This window comes from Antechinus flavipes, chromosome 2, assembly GCF_016432865.1.
Source record: "Antechinus flavipes isolate AdamAnt ecotype Samford, QLD, Australia chromosome 2, AdamAnt_v2, whole genome shotgun sequence".
Lineage (NCBI taxonomy): Eukaryota > Metazoa > Chordata > Mammalia > Dasyuromorphia > Dasyuridae > Antechinus > Antechinus flavipes.
This window is the reverse complement of record NC_067399.1, coordinates 503,118,154-503,138,932: the sequence shown is the minus strand read 5'-3', so window position 1 is coordinate 503,138,932 and position 20,779 is coordinate 503,118,154. Positions and strand designations below refer to the sequence as shown.

The 20,779-nt window shown below is 43.2% G+C and overlaps 1 protein-coding gene across 1 annotated transcript in view; it reads left to right on the top strand.

The window, feature by feature from the left end:
- The window catches only part of RAPGEF1 (Rap guanine nucleotide exchange factor 1), a 182,067-nt gene that overhangs the window by 123,121 nt on the left and 38,167 nt on the right, over positions 1–20,779 (top strand). Inside the window, exons 11-12 of the mRNA XM_051980218.1 lie at positions 5,143–5,330; positions 7,960–8,118. Of these exons, the coding sequence (XP_051836178.1) occupies positions 5,143–5,330; positions 7,960–8,118 (347 nt within the window). The remainder of the gene's footprint in view (positions 1–5,142; positions 5,331–7,959; positions 8,119–20,779) is intronic.

Here is a 20,779-nt window from a genome sequence, read left to right as displayed (position 1 = left end):
GTAAAGGGGTGAGGGTAGAAACAGAGCAGTCTCTTTGAAATCAGCCTTAGAGCTTCATCAGGTTGAAACTGGCCTGGGAGTTGTACATTTGTGTTGGCAGGACCAAGAGGCTGAGCTCATGTAATGGGACTGTCATCATCTGCTCTTATCCCACTGCCCTTTATCGGAGAGCTCTGTATCCTCCAGCTGCTAAAATATATGTCTATTTATGTTTGAAAGAAGGCTTTGAAATCAGCCAGAGAATGTTCCTTGGGCACTTAGAGCCACAGGAGGAGTAAGAAAGAAAAAGAGAAGCTCTTAACTCTTCTTAACTAACCAACTCGGAGGTGCTGCCCCTTGCTCGTTTCTCTGAGCTCTATTTAGGTTCCTGATTGAGCCATCTGCCTTTATGCTAGCTTGAAAATACAAATTCACTTGTCCTGTTTGCAGACATAAAAAGATGCCTTGAAGTAGTTCCCTGGAGAGAAGCCATTTGATTCACTTCTGAATTTTAGCTCTATCTGTGAGGTAGTAGTAGGAGCCTGGTCTGAGAGGCCACAACATTTTGATTCCTACAGGTCTTAAATATGTGTGAATCTGGTTGTTTATCATTTAATTATCTAAGCCTCAGTCTTGGTCTCCTCTCCTATACAGTGGGTATAATTATATGATGCTAACACTGTCTTCATCACCAGTTCCAAAAGTACTTTGGAAACTTGAAAGTATATTAAAATTGTAATAATTATTATCTGACAGATGCCCAGTAAGTGGCCTAAAATTAAACCACCTCGGTATAAAAATTTTTTTAAAAATTTCTTTGCTATGCATTTTGCCACTCAAAATACCCATACTATAATTTCTTTTGCCTAGCAATTCTTGAGCCTCTTAGGATCATAAAGAGCTGGGAGGGATCTAAGAAGCCATCTAATCCAATCCTCTTCATTTATAAAAAGAGGAAATTGAAACTTGGAAAAATTAAATTATTGTGTCTGCAAATGCCAGCAGGGTAGGAAATATTTCAGTCCACCTATTTTTCAATAGATTTCAAGTCCACCTATTCATTCATCCAAATCTACTGTACCAAACCTCCTCCCAGTAAGGTAGCACCTATCTTGCTTCCTTCAACTAGCTATAGTAAGGGTCCTAGGAGATCCTTTGTGTATGGCCCTTAACCATCCCAGATAGAGGCAAGTGGCTTTTAGCATTCTAATTAGTGGTAGTGTTCCAGGCTTTGCTTCAATTTAGATCCTTTACATTAATACTAGACTTTAATCCTTCTCCTCCATTGCCTTCTTATCCAAAGACTTGCAAATGCCTTAAGCCCAAATAGCCTGAGTAATTACATAATTATGAGTTAAGTAATTAAAAAGCTGAATCTCTATCTGAGTAGGACTGGGCAGTCCAGGTTCTTAATCCACAAGTACTAATTAGATGCTTCTGCAAGAAAGTATGCCTGGGGTAGGCAAGCAAACCAAAGAAACTGTGGGGTGGCCTTAGAGGAGGTAGGACTCGGGCTCCTGCCACTTAGTAACTTACCTCCTGGCCACAACCATGTGCCAAAACCTGCTTCCTTCGGACTCCTGTTCATTTGTTAACCACAAAATCCTGGCTTCTCACAGAAGCCCTCTGGAGTCTGCCGAAGTGGATTTCGGTCTGCAGAGGGGATGGAGGCGACTTTAGCAATTGAACTTGTAAAGCCTAGTGAAGCGCAGACTGATGCCCTCACGTGAGGGCTTAGAGCTTCTGCACCTGCTATCTTACGGGAAAGAGTCTCCGCCAGGAGATCACCCCACTGATGACAGCTGAGCTCTTTGTTCTGATTTCTCACCTCCTCAGGAAAAGTCCACTGGGCTTTGAAACACCTGAGGTGTATATCACACTTTGCAGAACCAATAAAGTCCTGGCTGCCTTTCCTGGCGAGCTAATGTCTTGCTTCAGACAAATATATAGTGAAACTATGGCCTGCTGGCACTGGTAGTTGGTGGTATTCAGAATTTGCAGCTTACTGCAAGCAAAGGATTTTCTGCAGGAATTTTAGGAACAAGACCAAAAGTGCCTTCTCATTTTTTTTTTCCTTTTTTTCTTTTTTTTTTTTTTAATAACTTTTTATTGATAGAACCCATGCCAGGGTAATTTTTTACATCATTATCCCTTGCATTCACTTCTGTTCCGATTTTTCCCTTCCCTCCCTCCACCTCCTCCCCCAGATGGCAAGCAGTCCTTTACATGTTGAATAGGTTACAGTATATCCTAGATACAATATACGTGTGCAGAACCGGACAGTTTTCTTGTTGCACAGGGAGAGTTGAATTCAGAAGGTATAAATAACCCGGGAAGAAAAACAAAAATGCAAGCAGTTTGTATTCATTTCTCAGTGTTCTTTCTTTGGGTGTAGCTGCTTCTGTCCATCTTTGATCAATTAAAGCTCTCTTTATCGAAGAGATCCACTTCCATCAGAATACGTCCTCAAACAGTATCGTTGAGGTATATAATGATCTCCTGGTTCTGCTCATTTCACTCAGCATCAGTTCACATAAGTCTCACCAGTCCTCTCTGTATTCATCCTGCTGGTCATTCCTTACAGAACAACAATATTCCGTAACATTCATATACCACAATTTACTCAACCATTCTCCAATTGATGGGCATCCATTCATTTTCCAGCTTCTAGCCACTACAAACAGGGCTGCCACAAACATTTTGGCACATACAGGTCCCTTTCCCTTCTTTAGTATCTCTTTGGGGTATAAGCCCAGTAGAAACACTGCTGGATCAAAGGGTATGAACAGTTTGATAACTTTTTGAGCATAGTTCCAAATTGCTCTCCAGAATGGCTGGATGTGTTCACAATTCCACCAACAATGTATCAGTGTCCCTGTTTTCCCACATCCCCTCCAACATTCCCAAAGGTGCCTTCTCACAGCCAGTTTACTTTTCCAACCTCTTCCCATCTTTTTAAAGTGTCCCTGTCCTTCCAGAAATGACAGTGACAACTCCTGTTAACCAGAACTGATTTAGAAACTGGGGGAGGGGAGTACAGAACCAAAGTGAGGCTGTTCTTGTCCTCGAGGAGCTTACATGCTAAAGGAGAGTTGGAACATATATACTTAGTAAATAATCGAGGATTAGGAAGGACAGGACCTATGACTTCATCAATATAAAAAGCTCCTTAATAGAGAAATTCCTCCACCAGTGCAGATCAGCAGCTTCTCTGTGCCTCAGAAAGCAGCCAGGCTCATTTGCCCTGACCCCTGCTTTTCCTGGCTTTGAGGACGGCCTTCTATCTGCTCGGCTAGGCTCCCAAAATCCTCCTCCTCCTCCTCCAAAATATCCCCACAAGGTTCTTTTAAGAAGAAAGGGACTGACAGGTGGGGAGACCCAAAAAGGTATTTGAGCTGACCTCTGAAGGGATCATGCCATTCTAAGAATCAGAAGAGGAAAAATATTGCAAGCTTGGGGACAAGGAGTAGAGTTTGGAGTGTTAAGAAAGGAGGGTCATTTAGAATAAAATTGAAAGAGTAGGTTGAAGGCCTTTGAATGCCAAACAGGCATTTGTGTTTAATCCTAGAGAATGATACTCAATGAGAGCCATGTACACATAGCCCTTCCAGGTGGGCAGAGCTCATGCCATACCTTATCTCACCGAAGCCTCACACTGACCCTTCCAGGTAACTGCTCTAGATGTTTTTCCTGCATTTAACAGCCAGGCTAAGAAAGATTAAGTGACTTTTACAACATAGTCAATGGGAGGCAGAGACAGAATTGGAAGCCAGATCCTGCAGCCAGCCTGTCTATCAGCTGTCAGTAGCAGCACCATTAGAGTCCAAAGACTTGGGCTGGAGTCCTGCCAACAGTTCTTATAAAATGGAAATAAGAATCTTGCTGCCCACCTACCGCTTGAGATTACTTCAAGGAAAACACTTTGTAAACAAGTGTTAAAGGACTGTTGGATATTTTATATATATATATATATATAATTTGTGATAAAAGCTAATCTTTCTGAAGTATTTTTAGCTTACTCTCTATAGGTGATCTCATTTCAGCCTTACATTAAAATCTCAGATAGGTGGAATGAATATTATTTTCCTCATTTTATAGATCATTCAATCAATAAACATTTATTAAGCATGGGCTACATGCCCGGCACTCCACTGTAAGTGCTGGGAATACAAAAAAGAGGCAAAAAGCAGACCTGCCCTCCAGTAGCTTCCCATCTAATTTTCATCCTCTAGTGAAATGAGAGAAAGAGTGGAAGTCACCTGCCCCAAGTCACACATTTATGAGCATCAGAACAGAGATTCGGCCCAGGAGGCGCCAGCTCCAAACTCAGGGTTCTTTCTGGTACCCACGAGGCTCAGTATCAGGTGTGTTCCTGCTTCAGGCTGAGGAGTTCTTAGGGTCAATTTGAAGTCAAGCCCAACCCCTTAAATTTTGCAGATAAGGAAATGGAGGCCCAATGAGGAGAATAAAACTTGGTCAGAAGTACATAGGTATTAAGTAGTAAAGTCAGACTTTCAGCCCGGGCCCTCACAATTCAGATTCAGCTTCAGACCACCTTCGGGGCCACCCAGGAGCCCAAGGATGCATAACGAATCGTGTCACTGCATCCCAAATAAGATGTTTCCATGCCTGACTCTGCATGTTTGTTGCAAGGTGTTTCTTTTTTTTTTCTCAGGAAGGAAAAGCAGGGAAAATAAAATTTTGTTAATGAAACTTTTTTTTTTTTACCCACTGGGAACATAGCTATTCAATTTCATTCAAAGGTTTGTTAGAACCCTTGTCGTGATGTGTCCCCTCAGCACTTTCTGAGTTAACACCTTTTAATTTGGGAGAGCAGCATCAGGCTGTGCACCTAACTCCCTGGTCCTTGGCAGTGAGCATATCTGGGGTGGAGGCACATGTCTGCAGTCCTTCCTACCGCAGAAGCCGAGGCTGCAGGAAGGCTGGGCCAATTAAATTAGGTCGATGTGCTGGTTCCAGTACCAACATGGTGAGCCCTAGAAGCCCCAAAGGGGGATGGACTAACCAGGCTGGAAGCTGGGACCAAATCAGAGCGGGCTTGGGTGTGGGCTTTGGGGTCAGCCCTGAGGGGCTGCCATGCTTCTAGCATGGGCGAGAGGGAGAGACCCAGGCTCCAGAAACAAAACAAACTTTGTCTTTCAGTGCTGGCCTATATGCAGCTCCTTGAGGACTACTCAGAGCCTCAGCCTTCCATGTTCTACCAGACGCCTCAGAACGAGCACATCTACCAGCAGAAGAACAAGCTCCTCATGGAGGTCTACGGCTTTAATGACTCCTTTACCCAGGAGCTGGCCCCGCCCCCTGCCCTGCCCCCCAAGCAGAGGCAGCTGGTAAGTGGCATCCCGGGGTCCTGCCCAGGCCTGGCAGCCTTGGGAACCCCTCGAGAGAAGCGACTCTGTCCTTGCTCATTCTCAGGAGAGCATTTCGCGTCTGCACCTACTAGGTCTCCAGGAGCTGGGGCCGTCCTTGCACACGGCTCCCCATTCAGCCTTGTCCTTCCCATTCAAGGCTCTGAAGATGCACCTGTTTCCTTCAGGTCTTTCCCATTTTCCTGGTGCATCAGGTTTGTTCTCACTAACAGTGTGCTGGTCTCCCAGCTGTCCGGCTGACAGTTTCACTCGCTGCTGCAATGGGGTTTATGCTGGCGTGTCTCTGCTGATGCTCATTTTGCCTCTTCCTCCCTTTTTCTAGTTAGGAAATTAACCCTCCCAGGCAGCAAAGACTTTATCAGGGCATAGGGAAGGGTCTGTGTGCAACCCCAGCCTGGTGTCTGCTTAGTGGGGCCGACTCCCTCCTCCCCACTACCCGCACTGCTGAGATGTGAAGATCACATGGCTGTGCAGGATTTTCTGAACTATCAGGTGCTATAGACATCGACCCTTGGAAAGGGAGAGAGACTGAGAGAGCATCCACTCTCTAGATTTTAGTCATGGCCATAAGATGGTCCAATTAAAAGCCAATAGTGAATGAAGAGCATGACTTCAGACCACGGGGTTTTGGCCAGTTTTTGCACTCTGAAGCATTTTGGCATTCTGGTGAGACCTATAAACTTCTCAAAATAATATTTCTTAATGCATAAAATATGTAGAATTAAAAAGAAAAACAATTATCTTGAAGAAAAACAGTTAGCAAATAATTTTTAAAGATAGATTCCCAGAGACCTCAGATTAAGAACCTCTACTTTAGACAGAGCCATTCTGTATTTTAAATGTCCTATGTGTTTCCTTTTAATAAATCATAGGACCCTAGGTTTAAAACCAGAAGGGACTTTAAAGGCCATTTAGTGCAGGCCATTCAGAATTTTACCAATGAGGAAACTGAGACACAAAGTCTTGAAGTGAAGCATCCCAACGGAATGTGGCATCTGAGGCAGAGTTGAACCAAGTCTTTCTGGTTCCATGTTGGTGACTCTGTCCACGATGACTCATTGCTTCAAAATCTTCCTATTTGAAAGATGGTGTTTACTCTTAATTTAAAAAAAAAAGTCAGCCCCAAAGATAAACCCTAATCAGGGGCATCTGCCTGTCCCTAGAGACGCTTGGAGGGCTCTTCAGGGTGGATTCCTGCAAGTGGTATCCTCTCTGAAGCCCTTCTAGCCTCCTGGATCTTACTCACATGGACCCTTTTTTACAATTCAAGCCTGGCATTCCATCTTCCCTCCTTTGGCAAAAAACAGACTACGAGAAGGGAATCCAGACCCTTTCAGCTGGAAATAAGAGGTTTTGCTTCTTGTCCATCCAATCTGGTACCTTTTTAAGAAGAAAAAGTAGAAGTCCCAGCATGTTGGGTAATTTTTAAAATTGTTTTTCCCATAGCAAGAAGCTCTCACAGTATTGGTCTGACTTTTCTTCGAAGCAGAAGCCAATTTCAATTTTTGCTTGCTCTTCAGGAGTAGGGCTGGTGTGATCGATCATTCATCAAAAGTCTGTTCCTGATTTATAGAGCATTTTCCCTGTCTCTTATCTCTGTTAAGTCCATGAGAATATCTGCATTGATAACCCTGTTTTGATGACCCCAGGTAAACTGAGTCTTTCAGTTAGTAAAAATAGCCAATTCTAAAAATATCTTACAAATAGGTTTGCTTAAAGTGTTGCCACTTCCCAGTGATTACCTCTTCCCCAGTAAAATTTTCCATTTTGACAAATTAGTGTAACCCACCAACACTTAATAACATATTGGCCAGTTCTGGAAATGTGCATATAGAGTCTACTGTCAGCCTAAACAAGGATGTTTTGGCCAAGTCTAGGGAGAAGAACTCAAGTGAACGTCAAATGGCCTGGATTCTTGCTCTAGCTCTGTCTCTCACTACCTGAGTAACTTCGTGTAAGCTGATTCCCTTCTCTAGGCATGCAGTTCCCCACCTGCAAAATGGAAATAATCTCTGCCCACCCTATCCCCAGATAGTAACTAATAATAATGATATGAAACTCCTTTGAAAAAAGAGTTAGGAGGTATGAGTGGAGGAGCTCACACACAGAGGACTTGCCCCATTAAGGCCCCACAGAACCACGAAACATGAATTTGCCCAGAAGACTGTAAAATCCCTATTGCTCTGTGAGATCTTATTTAGAATTGAAGTGCTTATTTTCTTCTAAGGCAGAAGGGGAATTCTTAGATGCAGACATTGCAAACACCCCATTCCCCCAGGTTTCTAGATTCCCCAGACAGGGACCCAAAGGCCCACCTGAAGCCCTCCTCGTCGCAGGGGTTGGGGCAGAGCTCTCTGATGCAGAGCCCCATGGAGGAGAGATTCCATGGGCCTTTACATTGTTTTATGAAAATCTGTTTCCAGAATTCAGTGCCAGTGTCTGAGGCCGTTGATCTGCAGCAGGCATTGTGCATGTCTAAAGGGACTCTTAGTTTAGTGTTGCTTGCCTATCTACTTCCCCCTTATTCACACTCTGTTGTTGTTGCTTTTTTTTCTCCTTCCTCCCTTTGTGCCCTCTTGTTTCCATCCAGCAGGCCTCCTATGCTGCCTCTTCCTTCTCTTCTGTCTCCTACTGTGTCCAGACAACTAAAGTGCCCTTCACACCCGAGGACGCCAGCGCCACTCAGGGCCTCGGTATGTCCATCTCTAACTCCTTTCTCAGCCGGCACAGCTCCTTCCCTGTGCATTCGGTGAGTCTGCTCCTTCAGTTTCTTTACCTCCTGCATGTTGTGTCTCTGTGTCGGTGCCTCTGCCTGTCCTCCAGACTCTGTCTGCCTCCCCGGGGGATCCACGCTAGCAGCCACACCCTGATCAGAAAACCCCAGCTCTGCCTTCCAGCAGGTAATCTAGGAGGAGACATGAAGGGTCGTCTCTCCAGGGCCTAGGCTGCACTCGAAGGTTTCTCTTGGAGGAGGCAGGTGCGGAGAATCTGGCTTTAAAATGTTCAGGCAGGTACTGCAAGTCAGCCGGTCACCTTCAGGCACTCAGGCCCTGAACACTCCTCAGCTGAAACTGAGGTCTCGGTAGTGGTGCTGTCCATCCCATTCCTCAGTGCTGTAGCTTTTTCTATCTTGAAGCAGCAAAGGATGCTGGCTGGCTGTGGAGCAGCTTAGTAGTTAGGGGCAGGGGGAACAAAGTTCCCTGAATATGCCTCAGTGTCTGGTGTAAGGGGTTGGTAGGATGACAACAAAACAGAAATTGGCATGTTTCATAGAGCCAATGAGTGGTAGATATGAAGTCCAAACACCTGGGTTCAAATCCAGGAGGTGTTTGAGGTGGCGAGTCCCTCTTCCAGCAGACCACATGTTGGATATTTACAGTGGTGATTCCTTGGGGGAGCTGAGCTGATGGCCATTGAAGTCTCTTTCAACCCTCAGATCCAATTTTTTCCATCTCTGACCTGTGTGTCATGGAGCTTCTCTTGACTTCTGGTCCCACTTCCATAAAATAAAAGATTTGGACTAAGTGTAGTCTAAATCCCTTCCAATCTAATCTGTGATCAGTTAATCTATATTCTAGTCCTGTCATTCATCTCCCTAAGTTTTCTCATCTGTAAAATGGGAAGGTTGATATCTGTACTATTGATCTCATAGGGTTATTGGGCAGATCAGAAGAGAAAAATGAATCTATTTTGTGAACTACAAGTAGTGATTAATATTTATATAGCACTTTAAATTTTATAGAGCATTATTATATGCTTGATCTTATTTGTAATGCAAATTTTTCTGAGGTATGTACTCCCTCTTACAAATAAGGAAGATAAAGCTCAAAGAACTGAAATGATCCCAACCTATTTAGTGTCAGAAGCAGATTTTCAACATACTTTCCTGGAGCCTGGTCCTATACTGTCCACCACTCTATACACCTAAGTAGTTAATTGTCGATGTTTAAATAGAGATAATCCCTACCTGCTTCACAGAACTGTTGCAAGAATAAAAAGGGATATATGAGAAAATTCTACATTTATGAGACATTCTACCATTATACTCTCATACAGGAGAATCTGAAACCATCCTACTACCTGCCTGAAAGACACAAGTAAAAGATACTGTCTTCTTTCGTTGGAGGGTTCTTAACTTGGAGGAGATCTGTGAACTTGGTTGTGTTTTTTAATACTTTTGATAATCTTACTTCAGTATAACTGGCTTCCTTTATAATCCCATGTATTTTATTTTATGTATTATTTTGGGAAGGAATCCATAGATATCATCAGACTGCCAAAGATTCCAGAACACAAAAAATTAACCCCTGATTTAGTATCTTAAAATAATCATTAGGACCTCTGACTTTTTTCTCTGAGTTTTGCTGTTATTTGCTTTATTACTTCGAGCAAATCCCTGACCTTTAGGTCTAAACTGCTGTCTCATTTTCTTTGTGATCATTAGGACATCTAGGGAATTCAATTCAGTTAATTCACCAAGGATTTAAACACTTAGTGTGTGCCCACAAAGTGTAACCAGTACAGAGAATAAAAAGCTCAAAATAAAACAATCACTGATCTCAAGAAAATTACATTTTTTGTAAGTCACACAAAAATTCTCATCATCCTTAAAAAACAAGAACAGGGAGCCATTTACATAATGCTTCATATAGAAAAAGGCAGGGGCAGAGAGTGTTGGACGAGGAATCAAAAACACTTGAATTTAGATCCTGCCTTAGAACCCATAGCAGCCCAAATAGTGATGTCTTCATGTAGGAGAAAGCCAGTGTCCCTCCCCAACGTTCTCTTGCGTAGGCCGGTATCCCCCAGCAGCCCTCCTGCCACAGCCTTCCTTACCTGAAATCCTTCTGATGCTCCTGGTCATCGACTATGCTCTTTATCCATGCACAGAATGAAGTCAGAATTTTCCTGGTAGACACATATCATTTACTTTCTTTGGGTAGAGCTTCATCTTTATTAATGCTAGTAACACTTGCAGCAGTTTAGGGGTGTGATAACAAGTGGGTGGGACATTTTTAAGAAACAAATTTCAGGGGAGGCAGTTGACAGAAAAGAATTACTTGGTGTATTTAAGCACATCATAGTGTATGGAGCACTGAAGTAGTTCTGAGACATTTTATATTTGAAAGATAATGTTCCAGTTAATTCATAAGCATTTATTAAATGCTTACCCTGTACCCACTGGGGATACAAAGAAAGGCCACAGCCCCTGCCCTCGTGGAGTTTCCATTCTAATGAGAGAGACACCATGTATACAAGAAAGTACAGGAAAAAATGGAAGTTAGCCTTACAGAAGACTCTGTTAAGCTCCCAGAGGCTTGGCCAAAAGAAAGTGCTTCAGCTGGGGCCCAAAATTCATCTTGTAATGTATTAAATGCTTAGAATATTTGATAACTGACACTCTGAAAAGCAAAAAGGTGGTTTGTTCTAGCATAGTACCCTTGTGTTGATCATCTTTCTGACTTTAGTATCTGAGAGATGAGACAAAGCCAGCTAGCAGGGTTTGGAATGCTACCAGGAAACACCCTTTAACCCTAGACAAACCACTCTTGTACTATAGGCTTGTTAGACCTCAGGCTCATCACAGCACAGGGAGCTGGGGAAATACAGCTAAGAGTGAGAGCACTTTAAAGACATTGAAAGTATCCCAAGTCACACTACCTCAACCCCATTTCCCCAAAAATTTATTGCCAAAAAAACCCCACCTAAGTGAATTTGTAGGGTCTACTCTAAGATTAAGCTGTAGGCACCTACTAATTAGTTTTAAAGACTGAAATTTGGGACCTAAATACCATTCCCATACCTCGATAGAAAGCAATTGGTGCTAATTATTAAATTAATTTCTTTGCTCAGCTGTGTGTTGCATTGTGCTAGCAGCTGGTAGAGATCCAGTGATAATCAAGTTTCTCTATTAATTAATATGGGACTATTAATTTGCATTGTGCAAAAAAAAGCAAAACCCTTCTTTAATCCTTACTGGAGCAATAAAGCCAATGCAGAGATCAGATGAGTCAGGCAAATCAGTGACAGAGCACAGATCTCTCTGCCCCTGAGATCTGCCTTGCTCCATGACATCACACTGTATCCATTTCAAGAAGCATCCTGTAGCTCTGGATAAAGGCTGTGTGGTGCAGCCCCATTCCCAAGACAAGGTGCGGTGGACAGGTAGAAGGAGAAGAGCATCTGAAATCCCTAGAGGTAGCCTCTTTTATCTCTAGGGAGCCTTGGAAGGTGTTGCAATCTTGTTGAATACTTGGCAGCTGGACAGAGTGCTGGAGTTAAAGTCAGGAAGAGCTGGATTCAAATTCAAAACCTACCAAGGCCTTTTTTTCCTGTTTCCTCATTTTGAAAATAGGGATAATTATAGCACCAACCTCCCAAATCGTGAGTCTAAAAATAAAAAATATGTAAAGCACTTCACAAACCTCAAAGTGCTAAATGAATGTTTAGTCATTATTATTATAGGATTATGATAAGTCTCTTCTCCATGGTAGGCACATATCATTTTCTCTCTTTGGGTAGAGCTTCATCTTTATTAGTGCTGGGTTTTTAGAAGGTACTTTTGGAGAGAAGCTGTGTTGTTGATCAGCCCAACAGGGATTATCCTGAATAATCAATATTATGCCTGGAATGGTCTCATCATACAGTGGGCAGGGCACCAGGTTTGAAGTCATAGATCTGCATTCAAGTCTTGCTTATGTCATGTCTGCCTGATTTAGGGGAAGTCACTCAGTCTCTCTGAGCCTTGGTGTCTTAACCTATACAATGAATTCAGTTGGATTAGATGATGTAAAAGAGCCCGTCCAGTTCTAACCCGATATAGACAAAGTTATTTAACGTTTTTAAAATGTCCTGACATGAATAACAAAAAGTGACTTCTCTATTATTCTCTATCTATATCTTTCATTCATGTTGTTTGAATGAAATGTTTTTTTCATGTTCCACTTTCTGTCCATTTTTCTAACTGTATTGTTGTTTTTCGAGTCCTTCAGAGTGCTCCTGGCCTCCTCTGCTACCCCTGCTTTCCTGGCCCTGATCCCAGCTTCTCTGTGGGCTGTACTCTCAGCTCAGCCCGCACAGTTTGGCTTACATTGCACAGGCTGTATGTCCTTCCCCTCTCTCCCCTCCCCTTAATATTTACCCCACTACAGCTATTCCCCATCTCTGAGTCCTTTCCAAATTGGACATCTACATTCTTAGTATGGGTTCTCTTTCCCATAGCCTTTTTTTTGATGTGTGTGTGTGTGGTAAGTTTTGGCTTATTGTTGTAGGAGAATTTGGATTGAATCCCTGTGCACTTTGCTAATGATTTAATTAAAAAAATAAACCAAAAAACCTTTTTATAATTGTCAGGCTTATGTGTGCCCTGAAAATATGAGATGAAAAAAGCTAGAAAAATTTTCCTTTCCCACTCCTTCCTCCAACACACATGTGTGTTCACATACATGCATGTTCACAAACACTTAGACATTCACACATATGCACAAACTCCCCTCCCTCTCCATAACTGAGACCCATGATGTTTACTATTAGATACAATGGCTGTGAGATTGGAGAATATTTTTATTTTTTTACTATTCTGACTTCTAGAATGACATTTGGAAAAAGAGCATTTGTCTACAGACCTAGATTTTAAGAAACTGATTTGAAATGCTCTGAAGGACTGGTTTTCTGAAAAATCTTTGTGGTGAGGAAATCCAAGTTATTTCACCTTGAGAGCTTTGGAGAAGAAGCACACACACAAACACACACACACACACACACACACACACACACACACACACACTTCTTCATAAAGCAGCTGGTACATCACCCTAGGTAAAAATAGGATAACTTGGAGATGTCGGGCCTCAGTGTTGGTGCCCCAGCACATATGTTCATACCAGAAGGCTCCCCTTAATGTAGATTGTAACTTCTGTGTAGCACTCCATCCTCCCTTGTCAATATAATCGTGAGAAAGATATTTTTTCCCTGTTTACGTTGTGTCCTAAATCAAGGAAGGGAAGTATGTGAGGAGACCATCTTTTTGAGTTTTAGAAGACAATGTAGCCCCAAGAGCGCCAGATTTAGAGCCAGAAGATGTAGCTTCTAGTTGAAGCTCTGCTCCTGGGTCCTCCCACCCCGTCCGCAGGCTCGGTGGGACCAGAATCGGACCCTGATGGTCCCTCCCCACTGTAAGGTCCATGACGTCCCAGTGCCAGGGGAGCGTGCAGAAGCCCCAGCCTTCCTCCATCCTCTGGAGTGCTCTGGGCCCCGTAGTAAGATCAGGACGACTGCAGGGCCCCCATTTGCCAGTCTCTGTGCTGAGCAGTGGAGGTGTGAACGTGAACAATGGAGCTTGAATGAGGGGAGGCAGGAAGGCAACAGAAGAGGAAGCGTGGAAGGGGAGGGAAGAAAAGAGACTCAGGGGCCCTGGCCTGGCCTCTCTCACAGCACTGCCTCCCAGCATCATGGTCCTCTTGGAGAAATGAAGGCAAGCTGTCAGAAGCCTCTGTTGGAGCCCGGCAGTATGGCGGGTGGGTCACTGAGATGATCCGGAAGAGTAGAAGGCCAGGAGCCGGCAGGAGGGCCTCTGGGGGTAGAGTGCAGCCCCCAATCCAGTCCAGGACAAGGCCCCGTGCGGCCCGTGGCATGGGAGAAGACGCTGGCTGCCGTTCGGCCTCCTGTCTCCTTCAAGGCTCACCCTCTTGCCTCTTTGGGCTCCATACCCTTACCCCCATTTGTTTTCCCCATGAGGATGCAGGATAGAAGGGGGAAGAGGGCACTGAGTTTGGAGCAGAAGCCCAGCATCAGGTCTCATTGTGATGCTAGCGCCGCAGCCATGGGCAAACCCTGTAACCTTTCCAAAGCTCAGCTTCCTCATCGGGAACATGGGCGTAATGGCACCGGGTTGTTGAGAAGCTCCAACCGCTACAGTGAGTGCTCTGTAAATGTGGGTCGTTGTTACGTGGGCCGCATGGGACCAGAGGGCCTGCCGCCGCGGCAGGAAGGCCCGACTTTGGGTCTCCGACACCTGCTTGTAACCATGGGGAGATTGCATGACTCATCAGTGCCTGTGACTGGTCCTCAGCTCAGTGGGAATTTCCACACCAGGAAGTCTTCCCTACAGACAGATTCGCAGAACTGGACCCAAAAAGGAAGAGGGAAGTGGGCAAACGAGGCTAGGAGGGCTGCTGGCCTGGCCCTGACAGCCAGCCTGGCAGGAGTCTTGGACTCTAGCCGCTGTGAGGGGCTGACTTTGGGGAAGTGGTGTCGACTCTAGACTTCCTTAATATTTCTCTTCCCAGCACTGGGGATGTGACCACACTGGCTCTAAAACTCTTTACTATATTTCGCCTTCAAGAATCTGTCTCAGCTCCGAACCTCTGTGGAAAGAGGTTGGTAATGGCGAAACAATGGTGAAGATAACAGCAATTCAGGTTGCCCGAGGCCTTTGTCCGGTCCCTGCCCTGCCCCCCACAGGGTCCTTGCAGGTAGGCAGTCTGAAGCAATGAAGTCGCTTGCTCAGAGCCCCTCGCTGTGCACTCGTGACCAGCTCAGGACGCTATGACAGGACTCGAACCCAGGCTGTTTAGCCAACATGCAGCAGGTGCTACAAGCATGGAGGTCCCTCCCCTCCCGCCACATCCTTCTCAACCACAGTTGTTGGTGCTTTTGGTCCTGGTTAAGTTGAGGATTTGTCAGATGTTCTCTAAAGAGAAACAGATTCTTCCTGGCAGAAATCTTTTCTTGAAATCTGTCTAAGGAATTCAATTTTTCCCTGAAAGGACTTGTTGGCTTAATGGAAAAGACAGGAGAAAACCGGCAGCAGAAATCTTTCTTACTTTCTTTCATGCTTTCAACTGAGCAGCTAGAGTGGCCGTTTGCCCCCTCAATGTTCTTCCCTGGGATTTGACTTGAGAAATCTGATAGGAAGAGGGCGCTGGCTCAGCTCTTAATCAGCCAAGACAGGACAGACAGAGTTTCAGCAGAGTGTTTTGCTGCTGGGCAAGGATTTTTTTATGTGAGTGTTGTGTTTGGGGACCCTCGGATGGGCTGGAGGTAGGGCTTCCTGTTTTTAGGCAGCTAGAGAGCTCATGTACCCCTGCAGTGGCTCGGATGCTCAGCATTCTTGGACAAGTTTGTGGCCTATTAAAAAAGGTCTTCTGGTCCCATTCTAACATAATCTACCAATCTAAAGAATCTACTAATTCTTTTCATATCCCTTCCCTACAGAAAACCCCAGCCCCAGCCAAACATAGTTTTCTGGAAGACACACTAGATTAGACGTTCCCAGTCTCAGTTTCATTACTAACTAGCCATGTGATCTTGAGCAAGAGCCCTCACTTCCCTGAACTTCTGTTCCAGATCTGAAAATTAAGAGAATCAGACCACGATGTCTCCTAAGAGACATCCTTCGGCTCTCTTCCTGCTCCAGAATTCTTTTATTTACTAGGTGGCTCAATGGATAGATCTGGAGTCAGGAAGTCTGAGTTCAAATCTTTCCTCAGACACTAACTGGGTCTTAACATCTGTCTCAGTTTCCAAATCTGTAAAATGGGCATAATAATAGTATCTATTTCCCAGGGTTGTTGTGATGGTAAAAATGAGGTATTGTTTATAAAGTGCTTTGCAAATTGTAAATTGCTATATAAATGCTAGCTGCTATTATTACTTATTGTTCCCTGGATATGATGTGCTCATGATAACAATTTATGCTTAAATAATGAGATTTCCTTCTACCTTATATGTACTTGATTTTTTTACATGTTTCTCCCATTAGAACAGAAGCTCCTCAAGGGCCTTTCTTTGTACCCATAGGGCTTAGCATAGTGAAGTGCTTAGTAAATGCTTATTTTCTGATTGACTAACTGACCTAGTACAGCAACCTGGTAAGGTGTTTAGTACAAGCATTGTCGTCCTGGTTTCATAGCTGAGAAAACCAAGACTCAAGAGATTAAGTGCCTTATCCATGGTCACAAAGCTAAGAAGTATTAGAATCTGAGGTTTTCTTCCTCTCCATTTATTACTTCCTACTTTTTGATTTATCAATTAACCAGTATTTTTCAAGGCCCAGTACAAGACCCACATCTTCCACAAAGCTTTCCCAGACTTCCAGCTCTTAGTAACTAGTCTCTCCTGTGAAACCCTGTAATGCACATTTTCTCTGCCCTTCCTTTAGCAGTTGGATTCTGTGTTGTGCTGTCAGTCATTTGTTTATACATGTGTCCCATCTCCCAGTTAACTAGGTTGAATGAACACTTGAAAGGCAAGATCTTCCTCTAAAGCCCCTTCCCAGAGTACTGTAGCTGATAGAAACTCCCTAAATGTTGACTGTTAACAACTTGACTTAACTTTAAGGCAGGAGGCCTGTAACAGCTTTACCCTTTTTCAGGCTGCACTTCTTGGTTCCTTGCCGTCCCATCAGTCCCCACTCTGTCCACAGCCAAGACAGCCTTACTGGTGACCAGGCCTGCGGTGCTTTTGTACTGTGGACAGAGGACTGCTTCCTCCAGAACTGACCCCAAAGGGCTTTTGCCTGATGAGTTTTTGTTTAAAGTTCTGTGGGTAATCTCTGTCTACTTGGCTCTTGTTGCGTGGTTTTGCTTTTCCGGTCCTGCCTTACCCTTACTTTTTGTTCTTCCTGAAACCAAAAACTGGGTGATGGTTTGACTATCACTATCTCCCCCCACCCCCCAACACACTTTTGAAAGCTGAAGTTTTGACAGCATTCACACTTTCTTATCTGGTGATTTGAGTCTACCTTGTTGATCCTCCAAACCAAAGTGAATTCAGACTTACTTAGAAACCAAGAATTCCAGAGATGATATGGGACCTTAGATATAATCTCACCCTTTGCCCCACCCCCTTTGCACAGTTAAAAAAAAGAAAACAGAAGCTGGAGGAAGGGAGCTGATTTGACTAGTCATATAGAGAGTGGTGGTTGAATCAGAACTAAAACCTAGGCCTCTTTACTTTTGACTCAATGTTCTTTCAAGCATCTAATCCCAGAGAAGAAGGCTATAGGGCTCTTATGAGCTCTTAGAAATATTTATTTAATCAAGTAATTAGATATTAGTATTAATAATTATTTGATATTTTAATCGAATATGAATATAAATCATTGTTGAAAATGGCTTCTGGTTTAATATGAAAACTGCCCCAGTGGTCCCACTTCCAGCCCTTTATTGAGTTGGTAGTTACAAAATACTGTGGGCCTCCATTAAGACCAGAATCCACTTGACATAAGGCAAGAAGAGAACCGGCCTCAATTTTCACTTCTTACCTTCTAACACAGAGTTTATGATTAATATCTAGTTACATCATTTGGGAGAAGCTAGTGCCCTACATGCATCAAAAGGAGGGTGATTTTATCTTCCCTATGCCTTTAATAAGATAGATTATGCTGATTCCCGTTTTTATTTAAAAAAAAAAAAAGATAGGGAAATCGAGACATAGAGAGGCTGAACCAGAATCAAAACTAGAAGCAGAGCCTTCTCACTGACTGACATGGCCTTAGTCATATATAGTATTCAATAATATTATTGAATACTGAGATCTGTAAGAGTCATAACAGAATCACTTTAAAGCAGGAAGGGACCTTAGAGATCATCATTGAACCTAGCTTTCTCTCTTCATTTTCCAGATGAAGCTTAAGAAGTTAAGTGACTTGCTCAGAATCATAGTTATCACTTAGAACAAGAGTCAAAGACAGGTCTCCCTTTTTCCAAGATCAGTGCTCTAGCTACTGTGCCGAGCTACCTCTCTAAAGGCGAGAGGCAGAGAAAAGAAAGATCTGTGGGTTGGGATCTTGACAGTGACATTTCTTTTCTTTGTATTTTGAGACATCATAGCATATCCGTGTTCCCTAAATAGAATTCCAATTAGAGGATAAATTAGATCCCCAGTCATGCTGTTTAAATCAGAGCATTCTAAAAATAATGTGATGAGATTTCCAGGACTGAATCTGAGTCTGTTCCTACTATCTACTAAATTTGTAGCAGTCGATAATATTAAGGTCAATACTTAACAAGCAATGTGCTGAATCTCTAACAACATGCTGGATATACTTGGAAAAACTTTAATTAGCCATGGAGCCATTGGTGAAAAATGTGGGTAAGGGAATGATATATATATTTTTTAAGTCTTGTGATTTAAGTTGCAAGAAAGCCTTGTGTAAGAAGGAACTTATAAAAATCTCATTTTCCTCCATCTCACTAATCAAAATACTCCAAGCAGAATATTTTCACAGAATTTTCAGATAACACAAATAAATTTCATACCAAAACACACTAGGGCTGAGATATGATGCTTCAAAAACTGTCCCTGGATTTCTTCCCTATGAGGATGTGGCCCTTCAGGAGTCCAATATCTTGTCAGTCACCAAATAATTCACAAGATCAAGAAAAATTTTAAAAAACAACAAAGATTGTGTATGGGCCAGCCAGCCAGCCTAGGGGTCTATCTCTGGTGCTGCCATCCTGGGATTGTTTTATGAGAGAAAATGTATTATTTTTCATGACATTAATTTAAAAACTCTCCTCTCTTGGCAGTATACAAAATGCATTTGTCACCTGGTGTTTTGTAATTGTCTAAACCGTGGAGCTCCAGAATTTGTCTCTGAATACCAAAAAAAACAAAAACAAAAAACCTCATCTATTAAGTTCTAGGCAAATGTATACATAGGGAATGGCAGAAAGAGCCCTGACTTGGAATCAGGGGATCAGGATTCAAATCAGGGATCTGATGACATTGTGTGACTATAGAAACCCCCTGAGCCTTTGCTTCTACTTCTGTGAAAAGAGTTTGCTTTACCCGTAGAAATCACAGAAGAATAAATATGCTTGTTTAATTAGTTCACAGAGTTATTGTGAATAAACTGCCTTGTAACCCTTTAAATATTCAAGGTGAACCCTTGTGAGCTGTTGTTATTATAAGCAAAGACTAAGTCAGACCAAAGAAGGAGAGGATTTGCCTTAAATTTCCCCAAATTTGTTTCCAGGAAATGTTATCCAAAGGAGCCTGAGGTTGCTTTGCTATGAATAAAAGCCATCAGTCAGGAGAAGCACACTGGCCTGGCATCTCCTAAGAGACTGTGCCAACTTTTTTTCCTCCCTTCCCCCACCCCCTGGGGGCCTTATGTGATGCTGCTCTGCAGCTGTTAAAAGACCCAGTCTTCCATCCAAAATAAATAAAATTAGTAGCAACATTTATTTAGGAATTGAGTATCTCTAGTTGAAAGAAGCCTTGTTCTGAAAACAAAAATGGCTTAGTACCAGTGTTGAGTTATGCGATCCAAAGATCATTACTGACAACAGTGCTAGAATGTGACTGGTTGGGTATTTTCCCACTGATATTTTCCTTGCAAAATAGCAAGCCCAAATCTAACTAGAAAAGCCAAGTTTCCCTTTGGTGCATTCAGTCTTATTATCCTGTTTTCACTGTTGAGTCAATAAAAATTGAATTGAAAAATTCCCACTATGGGAAGCAGCTGCCCATGGAATCCCAAAGTGAGAGCTTGCCTGTTTTGCTAAGTGGTTTTTGAAATTGGTTAGGTCGGTGACCTGCCCTGGACAGATGACCAATTCTTGTCCTTCCCAAGCCCTCCACCACATCAATAAGTCCATTCATTTACATTATCACTTTCCTCTGTCATTATCTGGATCAAAGAGCTCTATTAAGCCCGGCACAGGAACACTCTTGCAAAAGACTGGGCTCTCTGAGTAACTGGGGAGCAGTTTAATGCCAAGTCCTGGTGCTAGGTCTCTCAGTTGCTGTAGAAGGACAGTCCTCTGTGACTATCTCCCTGGTATTCTTGGAATTTGCATAATGAAGCAGAATATGTTACTGAACTTTTTCATTTAAGGCTCTTCTTTTTTTCCTCCACCACCTTGCCAAAAGAATACCCAACCTTTCCTCAAAGGCACCATTCCCACCACAGCTAATAGAGAAAGTCTCATTTTGTAAGTTGTTTACATGTTTCTTTCCTTCTAGTCTAAACTTGGGAATGAATGGTGACCTTGGGACATCCCGCCATCCCTAAGAAGGGCTATGACTCTGACCTTGTTTTAGAATGGTAGATACTGACTGACTCACCTTTAGACGTGTTTATCCTCCTTTTCCTTTTCATCCAGAATATTTAAAGAGCAACCCAAGTGTAATGTTAGGCACGCTTGTGACTCCCAGCAATGGGCTGTGAGCTCTAATGATTTATGGGGTGTTTTGTTGGGTCACAGCCCATTAAAGCTATCTGACTAATAGGCCATGATTAGCTGCATCCTCCATCCTTTCTACATTTACATATCTCTATATTTCAGCCCTCATCTGCTCCTTTTTTTTCACACTCCCAGCATCGCCCTGCATAGTGCCTTCCTGTAAGGCATCCTTTTGCAAGTCAGCTGCCGAGTCAAGGAGACCACAGGCAAGTGAAA